The sequence below is a fragment of the Muntiacus reevesi genome, chromosome 2, assembly GCF_963930625.1.
Source record: "Muntiacus reevesi chromosome 2, mMunRee1.1, whole genome shotgun sequence".
Classification (NCBI taxonomy): domain Eukaryota; kingdom Metazoa; phylum Chordata; class Mammalia; order Artiodactyla; family Cervidae; genus Muntiacus; species Muntiacus reevesi.
Genome location: NC_089250.1, coordinates 122,107,425 through 122,119,988, shown reverse-complemented (window position 1 = coordinate 122,119,988; position 12,564 = coordinate 122,107,425). Strand labels below are relative to the sequence as shown.

The 12,564-nt window shown below is 51.0% G+C and overlaps 1 protein-coding gene across 4 annotated transcripts in view; it reads right to left on the bottom strand.

Moving 5' to 3' along the window:
- Nucleotides 1–5,670: 5,670 nt before the first annotated feature.
- Nucleotides 5,671–12,564, bottom strand: part of WDFY4 (WDFY family member 4) — a 247,190-nt gene continuing 240,296 nt past the window's right edge. For all 4 annotated transcript variants that reach the window (XM_065919941.1, XM_065919942.1, XM_065919943.1 and 1 more), the window contains 3 exons: nt 10,736–10,823; nt 7,133–7,244; nt 5,671–6,122 (listed from right to left, as the gene is read on the bottom strand). In XM_065919941.1, coding sequence (XP_065776013.1) covers nt 6,056–6,122; nt 7,133–7,244; nt 10,736–10,823 — 267 coding nt within the window. In that variant the 3' untranslated portion in view covers nt 5,671–6,055. The remainder of the gene's footprint in view (nt 6,123–7,132; nt 7,245–10,735; nt 10,824–12,564) is intronic.

The following is a 12,564-nucleotide window of genomic DNA, read 5'->3' as shown; positions in this document are numbered from 1 at the left end:
AGCAGGGAGTAAGGGTGTGGAGCTAGACTCATCCTCGGCTGGGACAGGGCACTCAAACTGAGCTCCCCAAGCCTCAGTTTCACGGACGGTGAGATGTGAGCATTACATGCAGACAGGGTCTGGATCCTTTACCCTTCAGCTCCCAGGTCTCTGCAGGACGTTCCTCACTCCCCTGCCCCGTGCCCACTGACGTCCCATCTCACAGGACAGCGCTCCTTCACAGCCTTCCTCACCAGCCATGATCTTCTCATTTTCCCTTTGTCTTCTTCCCTGAGTGGACTGTAAGCTCCCTGAGGGTAAGGACCTCATCCATCTCACTCACATTGTATCCTGGCACTGAGGAGAGCAGGAGCTTGATAAATAATTATGAATAAATATGATTGAATTGGGCTTCCCAGGTGATGACAGTGGTAAAAAACCCACCTGCCAATGCAGGAGACATAAGAGAAGTGGGTTTGATTCCTGGTTTGGGAAGATCCCCTGGAGAAGAGAATGGCAACCCACTCCAATATTCTTGCCTGGAGAATCCATCCCATGGACAGAGGAGCCTGGTGGGCTACAGTTCATGGGGTCGCAATGAGTCAAACATGACAAGCAACTGAGCACAAATGCACGCATGACTGAATTGGAGGGTGGCCGGCAGAGGGTGTTGCCCTCAGCGACATTCTTAGTGACCCTAAGGCACTGACCCTGGGCTCAGTGGGATGGTGTGGGTGCTCTTTAGCCTTGCATGTAGCAAGATGGAATGTCTGTACATTTCCCAAGCCATGTATCCATCCCCAAGTGCTGGCCCAGTTGTGGTAAATTAAAACAGGTTCTGGGGCCAGTCTAATAATGTGAATGCCAGAAACAACCTGCAGAAACAAAGCAATGGGAAGAGGAGGGGGTCTGTTGCAAACTGGAAATGCTAAACCAGCCTCTTCAAGGCATTTAAATTCAAAATAACGATTAGCACTTCATGGCCCAAATCGAAGCTACCTACAGGCTCTACCTGGTCCCCCAAACCACCAGTTTGTAACTTTGCGGTGGTCTCAAGGCCTCGGAGATTACCAGTATGGAGACTGAGGGGCTGGGCACCCCTTCCCCTAGGCTGATGGGAGTGTCACTGTTGGGTTTGCTGAGGACTAAATGGTCCGGGGACACAACTGGCCGATGCCCTGGTCACTACAGGCTTCTGAAGAGCTGAGGCCTCTCATGCCAGTGGAGGTTCTGCTCCCGCTGTACCATGGACGACAAGGTCCCTGGGCTTCTCCAGCTTGTGGTTCAAGGGGGGTGGGAGTGCCCTGCTTTCAGGGGCTGTGTTCCTTACTGCACAGGAGCATGTCATCCACGGGGGACCCCTTTTGTTTTGTAGGAAGTTGTCTGGAAGGTGTTGCATGCCCTTATTAAGGTCTGATCCGTAAGGACTCCCCCTGCTCCGGCTTCCCTGTGAGTATCACCTCCAGCCCCGTGAGGGCACCCCCCTCTACTGGCCCTGCTGCCTAAGCCTCTGCAAGTGTTCTCAGCCTTCCTGAGCACCAGACGCTCTTGGGGCATGACCCACTTCCCAGTCATTGCGGAGTTCTGTACCTCTAATGATGCTCTCCTGATAAATGGTGGGAAATGGTCTTGGGCAAGGGGTGTGTCTCTATCTATCAGCTTGTGGGGCAGAGACCACAGCCAGGGAAACACAGTGTTCCCTGAGATTTCGGAGATTTGGAGGAAGGAGACAACTGGGAGACTCCTTCTATTTACTAAGAAGCCACGAAGGTGCTGCAGGTAGCAGCCCATCAGACAGCAATGGAAGCAAGCATTCAGACTCAGGTCTGAATGCGTGTGCGCATGCCCACTCTCACTATACACACAATCCATCCCACCTGGGCATCTGTTATATACCCAGGAACTTACTAAAGCAAAACCGATTTTGGTTTAAGAGATTTGATTTCATGCTAAACAAATTTCATCAGGATTTTCATATGAAGGGTTTGTTCCTCCCCAAATATGCCCTGCTTGGCTGCATGTTAATGCGGTGAAATCCAATCTCCGAGTTCTCTGCAGGCCCTGGAACTGGGTTCTCAGGACTCGGCTCCTGGCTGCTGCCTGAGACCGGGGGAGGCAGTTGCTGTCACACGTGACTTCCAAGGCCCTGGGTTGCTCTTAGAGCTCAGGGAACAAAGGAATGAAAGCAGAGGGCCAGCAAGGGGCGAGAGGCTCTGTCACCAGGAGTGAGAGCCAGGGAGATGCAGAGGCCCTGGAAGCTTGGTTGGTGGCACGAAGAGCCCCATGTGGGCCCTCCACATGCTTCCACGGTTGAATGTCAGTCTTCTCAGAAGAAGCGATTCACCTGTCACATACTGAGGACTGTTGGGTGCATCAGGCCCTTGGGCAGGGTACCATCTTTTGTGGCCTCTAAGGGATCCAGGGAGCAGGTTGCCTAGACTTGGCAAATACAAATACGAGATGCCCAGTTAATACTTCTTTAAGTATGTATGTCCATGTGGGCCTATACCTGTCCAGATGGCCAGATGGGTGCATCCTGAGCCTCCCTGGGGCCCCAGGAGGTAGAACATCTTCCTAAGGGTGGACTCAGGTGCACACCCTGATCTGGTGTTTTCACAGCCCCACAGAGAATGCTCCTTTCCTCTGTGCAATTAGAGGAATGTCTGTTGCACTGGCTCCTCTTTCCCACCTCTCAGAGGAGGTGGAGACTTACCATGAAGGATGGGTGGGAGAGCAGCCTTTATCTGCTGGTAACAGAGTTGCTATTTTCCCAGTGCGGGAGCAGGGGCTGCTGCATGGCTGGTGGAGGTGGGCTGGGTGCTGGCCTCTCAGTGATTAAGAAGTTGTCACGGGAGGAGCTCAGCTGGGTGAGAGCTGCGCATGACTGCTGTTTCAGGCTGACCTGGTGAAAGTGGGTAGGATGTGGGGGTACCCTGACCCCAGAGGCCCATCACAAGCTACCAATTCTAACACTGCAGGGTGGGGAGCAGCGGGCAAATACCTCCAGAGTCGTCAGCCTGTCTCTGTCTACTCCAGAATGTCTCCAAGTGGTGACTCTAGAGCCCACATTAGCATCATTCAAGAGATTAAAAAAACAAAAAACAAAAACAGACAGACTGTGGCTTCTGCTGTAGCTGAGACCCAGCATCTGGGAGTCAGACTTGCCTTCCAGGATATTCCTGTAGCAATGCCATCCCTGCGTGAGTGCACTGGCTCCAGCCTGATAAATCCCTGGGTGTGAGAGGGACTTGCTTCCTGTTGTGCTTTCTTTGTGCCTCTTTCCAGCCTGGGCATAGGGCTTCCTGGACGGGGGCGGAATGGCTCTCTACCAGGGCCCCGGCGCAAGGCCTGGCTCAGCAAGAGAAGATACCAGTGAGTGAATGAACAAGTGATGCATTGAAAGATGACATCATGTCAAGGATGAGAGGTCTGTTGTCTGCTTCATTCCACCATCGGATAAACAGATGTGATTTCAATCTCAGGACCAGTCATCATGTGGGCACTGGAGTCTCATATTCCAGATATAGAAACTGAGGCTAAAGTTGACAAGCAGTAGGGACCCTGGGAATGGGGCTCGGGCTCCCTGTTCCCTGGGCGCTTCTCTCAGCTGTGATCATCACTGTGTATGCCTGGTCCCAGATTCCGGTCTCTGGATGCTGAGCTGTGGCTGCATAGCTTGGCACAGCTCCTGCTCCTAGGCCCCTCATCTCTGCTGGATTTGGGGTGTCAGCAGGGCTGCATCCATGTGGTCCTTATTTATACTTTGGCCCAATCTGCCAGTGTTCCTGGCCTCTGCCCTGGCTGTTGGGGGCCCTAGTGCCTGCTCTCTCCCCTTTCCTCAGGCCTCTGTCCTGGACTTCCCTCCACCATTGACAATTGTCAGGGACCCCAGGCTGGCTGCTTCTGAAATGCTGAGACCAGCTGGAGTCTCCTCCCACCCAGGTTGCCAACGACCTTCCGACTCTGGATCCCCACTCTTCCTGGGGCTTTCCTCCCTGTCCCAACCCACGTGAAGATGCAGGGAGAAGGTGACTGTCCACAAGCCAAAGAGAGAGGACTCAGAAGTCAATCCTGAGGACATGCTCCTCCAGACTTCTGGCCTCCAGAACTGTGAGAAAACTTTCTGTGGTGTAAGCCCCCAGCCTGCAGGGCTAGCAAGTCCTTCTGGTAGTCCTAGCAAGTGAGCCCAGCCAGACTGATGTGCCCTAGAACACGAGAGATCTCTCTTTAGCCTTGCCACCTCATGTCACATTTGTTTGCACAAGCGTCTTAGCTCCAAGACCCCAGCAACAAGATCCACCCCCATCCTTCAATTTTTTTCCTGTGACCTGGGGAACCAACATGCAGAGCTCAGGAAATGCTTGTTGAATGAATGAGCCCCAGACAGCCTTTGGGCCAGCAGACCTCTCAATCTGGGGTAAATAACATGAGCTGTGTTTTGAAACATGACAACAGCCCTTGATATTTATGACCTTGCTTGTTGGCCTTCCCGGGGAGGGTGCTCTCTGTGCTTCAATTTATGGTCCTCCGTTGCAGGTCCAGACTGACTAGGGCATTGCAAATGGGCTGTCTACTAATAGCACATGCAGACAGTATGGGTGGAGGCATGATCCTTGGCTCCGGGTCAGACACATGTCCTCCTTACCCAGAGAGGGGTGCTCTGGACCTGAGCTGAGTCTCTTCCTCCATCTTTCCGTTTGCAAAGAACTCGAAGGTGACAGACAGATCACTATTTCCTAATCATCCTTCACTCACTCACTATTTTTGACACAGTTCATACCACCATTACTTTTTTAATATTTATCTTTACATGGACTCGCTGCTCCCTGGAGGCCAGATGACCTGGACCATGAGACACTGAGTTGTTTTTCTTATTAGCCCCAGGCCTGAGCTAAATTGGGATGGGCCACCCACCAGGGTGTCTGCAGGGCTTAGAGAAATATGGGAAGAATTGGTATTCTCTAGAAGGGAAATTGTGGGGAGGGAGTTCAAGCTAAGGAGCGTTGCCACCCCAAATCCCTGGGTGCTCACCTTAGCTGGATTTCATTGAAGAGGCAGGTGAATTTCCTTTCAAGGCTTCTGGAAGGCTGGAGGTAGGGAGATGTAAGAATGAGGGTGCTGCCTTCATGGTCTAATGCCTGAATCTTAAGGTGCTGGAATTTTTCAGAGGGGCTCAATAATTGCCCCCTGTCATGTATTTTCAGATGAAGAAAAAAGTCACATGGCAGTCCAGATTCTTCCAGGATAAGCTGCAGCTTAAAACCAGTATGTGAACTGGGTCCCTTGACCTTGTAAAGACAGGTTCCCAGAAAAGCCTGCTAAGCCCGAGACCAGCCAGGACCCATTGTGGCGTGCAGAGTAGGGGCAGGCACCCCAGGCAGGGTGCGTCCTCCCAGCTGACTTGTCTATACTTGCGGTGGGCAGCCATCGTGTCTATGTTCTGAGCCCAGTCATGGAAGCTGGGTCTCCTGAATGTGATCTCCTGCTCCCCAAGGTCCCCTGCACAGAGAACAAGACCACAAGATTCCTCTGATCCCACTGAGGGAAATGGAGGGCTGGAAAACACTCCAGAAGTGGGCTGTGCATCCCTGAGGCCTTTCTGCCTTTATAAGTGTGGAGCCACAAATACCTCAGTGGGAAAGGCTGGCAATTTTAAATTCAAGAGCCCTCTTCTATTTGGAAAATAGTTGTTTTAATAAAATAACAATACCATATTTCCCACTAGTTTCCAGGAAGCAGCCCAATGTTTTTTCAGTTCAATGAGCCCTTTGAAAGGTGAGTTGTGTAATTGCGAGTGCTGGTTGGCACCCGTGAGCCACAGTCTCCAGCATGCTGCTTACGGGTCCCGATGCACATATGTATCTGTTTTATTGATTCACATCCTTGTGTGATCCAAGGCCAAAGTTCAGGGTATGGAGCTCCAGCAGCCTGTGGCCTCCTCTTTGGGGACCTGTTGGAAGGGAGGTCCTGCGGGTTTCTTTTGCATCCCAGGTGCTGCGTCTGAGCCCTCCGCTTGGTCCTGCTGCCCGTTGGGACACATGGCCGCTGTGCCAGAGCCTCTGCTGGCTCCCGCCTCCTACCCCTCCGCAGACCAGCAGAATATTCTTCCCTTCTCATCACCGACCAGGAGTTTGGTCTGGTTTCTTGGGAAGAGAACAAATAAAGAGGAATATTAGAGCAAACCTGTGCACCCTGCTTATCCCAGACTGCATGCAGGACATTACGACATGGGGGAGGGGGTTCAGGCCAGGACCCCAGGAGAGCCTGCACCTGGCCTCCACCTGAAGCAGGGGAGAGTCTTGTGACTCAGGGAGAGCTCTGACCTAGGAGAGTTATGGCGTTGGAAGCACTGAGGGGACGCTCCCAGATGCTGGGGCTCTGGGGAAGAGGGCAAGACCCTGACATTTTCCCTTCAGCATCTTTGGGAGTATCTCCTATCCTTTGAGCTATGCAGCCAGGCCGGTAGGCAGAAGGTAGGGTAAGTTCTCCAGCAAAGGACAGAGGGCTCAGGACCTTCTGTCCCTTCCCATACGCCCCACCCTAAGCCACTCTGCCTCAGTCTGGCCTTCCCACCACGGCAGAACTTGGGTGCCCCACTCCAGGGCAGGAGGAGAGAAGGACAGGGCTCCTGAAGATCTGGTCCCCTAAGACTAACACGCCTAGTGTGTAGAACAGGCTAATGATTCTAAGCTCCACCATCGAGTAATTGTAAAGAATAAAACAATGCTGCCAAGGGTAGTATCTGACACCCGTCCATTCCATGTTGGCTTCGAGCCCTTGAAAGGCATTTTCTATAATGTAGGAAAACCATCATACCAAACGTTAAAATCAACAAGGGACCTCAGGAAAAAAGTCCCTCTTTAGGATAAAATTACAAGTCAATATACTTTAACTTTCTGGATTTCTCTATGAATTCATAGACATTCAAGAGAGTGAGAGGGAGAAAGAGCAAGCAAGAATATGTGTGTTAAGAACCATTTCCTAGGCCCTACATGGCCATCTTGCTACTGTACACGCTGGGAACCCCGGGTTCCTGGGTCCTTGTCGTGAGTCCACCTCCTAGGGCCCAGTGTCCTGAACACAACAGCCAGGGCTTCCTAGGGGCAGCACAGCGCCCTCTGCTGGAGGCTTGGAGCAGCCAGTTTGTTGTTACCTGGACACGGCCAGAGCCGTCACTGCAGAGTTGGCCTTGCTGGGTTTCCCTGTCAAAGCCACGCTGACATCCAGTTCTCTGCAAAGGGCAAGATTCTTCTCCCATCGGTGAACTATAAGGAACGTGCAAGGGGATAGTTAGAAAACCTGAGCGGTTTAACACACATGCGTGTGTACATCCACACACAGGGCTGCAAACACATACACATATATTTATATTTGTGGTCAGCAACTTGTTAAATTGAGGGGGAAAATATATTTAATCTTGGCCTGTGCTGTTGCAAAAAGGGCCGTCCCAATTTAATTTGCAGGCTGTGATAGTTACATGTGCTGACGTGCTGCGGTATCCATTGTGTACCAAATTGGATTTGTGTATTATTGCTTTCTAAATTGCATGCCTAGTTCAGCAAAATTGTTCATCAGTGTTTACTGGCTTTATGCTTAATAAGATACCCCACAATACCTTGCTGCCAGGATGTAACGCAGCCTGTAATTGCCTAGTAAAAATAAATTACATAAAGTCGGCATTATCAACTTATCTAAATCCGCTCATGCCATGACCAATAATTAAATGCTGAGAATGTTTGTTTTCAAAAAATAGAACTCAATGATTGCTACTTCACTCATTTTAATGACTGTATATGGGGACAGACAGCGACTCCTTAGTGGAGGGTGAGGTGGAGAGATATCAGTTGGGTCCACCACTACGAGGTCACTTGGTTGCAGTCAGGGTAGTAGCGACGCAGCTGTCCCAGCTGACCCAGGGTGACAGACAGCTCTGTGCCCCAGGAAATGCACATGTGTTTTGTGTTTGCACATACGTTCCCAAACCAAGCTTTTCTCAAGGACTTTTTGTGTACCAGATTGAGCCCAAATCTAGGGAGTGATTCTTAAAGTAAATTGGACTCCACTGGGTTGGTCTTGGCTGCAAATGACAAATAAATGAATTCCAGGCAGAAATTAGATGACATCTGCACACAAATGCAGCAACCCTCATATCCTCAGTACCCTCAAAGAACTCTTTTCTTGCCTCTCAAGGTATTCAAGGAATGCAATAATATACACACCAAGAGACATGCGTAAATATCTGTGTGTCAGGCCGAGGACTAGTCCCCTTCCAACAAAACAGTTATAAGCAATATTATGAGGACAGTGAGCCCTCCAGTGGCTTAGGTTTGTGAACCTGCACATGGATTTGCTAACTCTAAGCAGCAGCCTAGCCTGATTTTTATGACTATGTCTGTGCCCTGTGTCATTTTATCCAAATCCTCCTTTGAACTGTAACCACAAGCAGAGCAATTAATTCTACTTGGCAGTGGTGACCTCAGGATGGTTAGGACAAATAGCAGAGGAAGGAAATGAGTGTGAGGCTCCTGTCTGCCTGACACCATCAGGTAAGTCCCATCGTGTAATCGGCCGGTGTGTTAGGGGAAAGTCTCCTAGTAATCTGAGAAAATGATAATCATGACCCACGTTTTGTCAAGGAGATCTTTGTCTATGGTATTACTTTTCTGTCATCTGCTTCCTACAAGTTAGGAGGTACAGGAAGCACCTCTATTGACAGAGAAGGAAATTGAGGACCGAAGAGGTAGCAGAAGACAGAGCTGGGTCTAGAACTTTGTTTCCTGATTTTCATTTTGCTTCTCATCTCACTAGACCCCCTTCCCAATGAGCACAACCTTGTCGATCCTGAGTAGAAACCGAAAATCCACTGGCACGTCCAGAACCAATGGAATGGGTCTGAGATGCCCTTTGTCCATCTGTCCCTTCATCCATCTACCTACCCACTCAGCTAACATTTTGGCTCGGACACCCACTTATCAACCATGGGCTGAACTAATGCCTTTAGCTTCTCAGAGCTCAGTAGCTTCAGAAGTGGTCAGCTGAGTCCAGTACCGAGGTGGTGTGCTCTCACACTGGTGTGCCACAGAACACTTCATGAGCAAGGGGAGAATAAGAACTCTGTTCTAGCTCTCCTTCAAGTGGGTGGGGGCAGGGGAGATACTTTGGCCCCTGTCCTCCAAAGAAGAACTGTGAGCTCCTAAGAATGCACAGGACTCTTTTTACACTGTGATGGGCTGATTCATTGTGGTCCCAAAGGACCCTAGAGATCTTAGGACCAGTGAACTGAATCCCCAGTGACTGTAGACTCTTGTAAGGTCACCATTCTAGGTCAGTCTAGGTTGTTGACAAGGGCATCGTCTGATGGCATTATGTTGAAGGAAGGGATTCCCATGTAGATTCTAGGACCTAGCAGGAGCTCAGCCAATGTCCATGTCTGCTTGTGTGAATGAAGAGTCCATGAATCAGTGACTAAATGAATCAAGGAATTGTGGAGCACATATTAGAAATGAACTAAAAATGGCTACTCCCTGTAGAAGACAAGCCTCCACAATCTGGAACATTCTCTCTAGGGGTTGATCATGGGTCCCGGGATGCAGAACGAACCAGAAGAACCCATGATGACAAGAGTGAGGCCATGCAGGACCCCCAGGAGTGAGGTTTGGGTTTGCGCTCATCCTGGATGGTCTGGCCCTGGCCAAGGAGCGTGCTCTGGCAGTGGGCGTGTCTACTCTGGGGACAGAAATGAGAACTATAGTAGCAATGGCTTCGGGTCGCTTCAGGCAGGTTGCTGAACTGCTCGTGCCTCAGTTCTCTTCTCACCCAGGTATCACCGCAGTATCTTCCTCATGGGGTTGCCGTGAGAAATAAGAGAACACGCGGGAGGAGTGGATGGTGGAAACTGCTCCCGGTTGGCTCTGCCCCTCACGGCTCTGTGACGGTAGCCCTGGTGGTGCTGATGCCAGAGGCCATGGTGACAGAAGTGAGAACAGATCGTCTTACTCCAGGCCCAAAGGCTACCCCCCAAAGAGGGCTCTGCTGCAGAGTGGCGGTTCTTTTACTCTGCTGATACCAGCAGTCACCTGGAGACTTGTTAGATATGGGAACTCTATCCTTCTCCAATCTTTTCCTTGAGGTTAGGATCCACATCTAAATGTTTCATGAGCCTCCTGGGCCATGCTAGTGCAGACCATCCTCAGACCTACTTTGAGGAACTTGCCGTGGAGAGTAGGGGATGTTGAGTCAGGGACAACAGGGCAGAATGGAGCCGATGGAACCACTTCCTCTCTCCGGAGACGCAGCTAAGCCACCCCTGCTGCTGTCTGCAGCCTGGCAGTTCAGGTCAGTGGCCAGTGGATGGACCCAGGTCCTGGGCTGGGGAGTTTGGCTTTTAAGAGTCACCCAGGAAGATGGATAGCATCAAGCCAAACTCAGCTGGGTGTGGCCCCTCCTGGAGCTTGGGAACCCCTGACAACCACCACCAGCACTGTTCACATGCCCGAGGAGCCTCCCAGAGCCAGCCGGTCCCTGAAGGGTGAGGCTGGGCCTCAGTGGGGCTTCTAAGCATGGATTCATACTCCACCAGCAGCTCACAGAAAACTGTGCTCCTTACCTGAGATCTGTCAACACCCCAAGAAACTCACTATCTTCCCTGATCTCTGCAGGCCTGGCTGGAGCTGCAGCCCTCAACAGAGGAGAGAAGAGGGGAGGGAGGGCTGAGCGAGGCAAGGGTGTTCCCAGGAACCAGGAGCATAGCAGTTACCTCTGGGGCTTGGAGATGATGGCGCCCAGGGCTCCTCTGGTGCTGCCTGCCCGGGAACAGACATCTTCACATCTTCAGTCTTCCAGATCTGTCCAGAACAGAGAACATGCCATGGGCTGGGGCAATGAACCTGTCTGCAGGCTCGGGGCCCGTCCTTTCCTCCACACCTGGGGGACCCTGAAGGAAGCGGGGCATGGCCCTCTTTCACTTCTGATGTTGACATATTCTCAGGATAAAAGCCTGTTTAGGCTTTCAGTTTGCCTGCAGGGAAGTTTGGCAGCCGTAGAAGGATGTAGACGGGATGAGTTCCCTCCCCACCCCTGGGTCGGAGGGCACTCTTCCCGACCCCGTATCTGTAGGGTCGAGACTCAGCAATCAGCTCAATGTCATTTTACTTAGCTAGTGCCCACTTGTCTGTCTGCCACCATTCCCAGAGGCCTCCCTTACTACTAAGCAGCTCGGCTTCCCGTCCTCTATGTATGGCGCCAGGTCTGCGGTGAGTGCCCTCAGGCTGACCACACATGGCATCTCACTTGCTAAGCCTGAACTTTCTTCCCCCGCAGGACAATGAGCAGCCTCCACTTGCGGGCTTCTGTGAGCGCCGCGCCGGGTCTAGCCCAGCGCTGGGCCGTCCCGGGAGCTCAGTTAGTGCGCTGAGTGGACAAGGCCAGAGCGCCTGGCAGACTCACGCTCCTGCTCTGGGGGCCCATGAAGGAAATGCAGCTGCCCCCAGCCACCCCAGGCTCCTCTGACTGACCCACAGGACAGACCACGACCCACCCAGCCCCGACCCTCATGATCTCCTCGTGTTTTAGCCAGCCCAGGACGCCCTTCCCTTTGCAGAGACCCTGTGCTCCTCTAGCCCAAAGATGAGGTCCTGCAAGGGGACTTCCCAGAGGGCTCTCCTCAGCATCATCTCTCCTGTCCACGCACCCTGACCCCTCAGCCTGCATGACCTTCTCTGTACGCCCTGACGTCTCCTCATCCTCAGGGCTCGGCTGAAATGCCACCTCCTCTGCTGGAAATAAATCGACTCTCCACTTGGCCCCCACCCTGCTATTCATCCTGCTTCCTGAAGCATCACCTCTGTGATGATTCTCAGACTTTGGGAATGGAGGCTCCTGGAGGATAGGGCTGCATTTCAGCCATGCTGGCTGGCCTACAGGGAGCTTTCACAAATGCGTGTAGAATTCAAAGAATCAATATTGTCAAAATGGCTATTCTACCCAAAGCAATCTATAGATTCAATGCAATCCCTATCAAGCTACCAAAGGTATTTTTCACAGAACTAGAACAAATAATTTCATAATTTGTATGGAAATACAGAAAACCACGAAAAGCCAAAGTAATCTTGAGAAAGAAGAATGGAACTGGAGGAATCAACCTGCCTGACTTCAGACTCTACTACAAAGCCACAGTCATCAAGACAGTATGGTACTGGCACAAAGACAGAAATATAGATCAATGGAACAGAATAGAAAGCCCAGAGATAAATCCACGAACCTATGGACACCTTATCTTTGACAAAGGAGGCAAGGATACACAATGGAAAAAAGACAACCTCTTTAACAAGTGGTGCTGGGAAAACTGGTCAACCACTTGTCAAAGAATGAAACTAGAACACTTTCTAACACCATACACAAAAATAAACTCAAAATGGATTAAAGATCTAAATGTAAGACCAGAAACTATAAAACTCCTAGAGGAGAACATAGGCAAAACACTCTCCGACATAAATCTCAGCAGGGTCCTCTATGACCCACCTCCCAGAATATTGGAAATAAAAGCAAAACTAAACAAATGGAACCTAATGAAACTTAAAAGTTTCT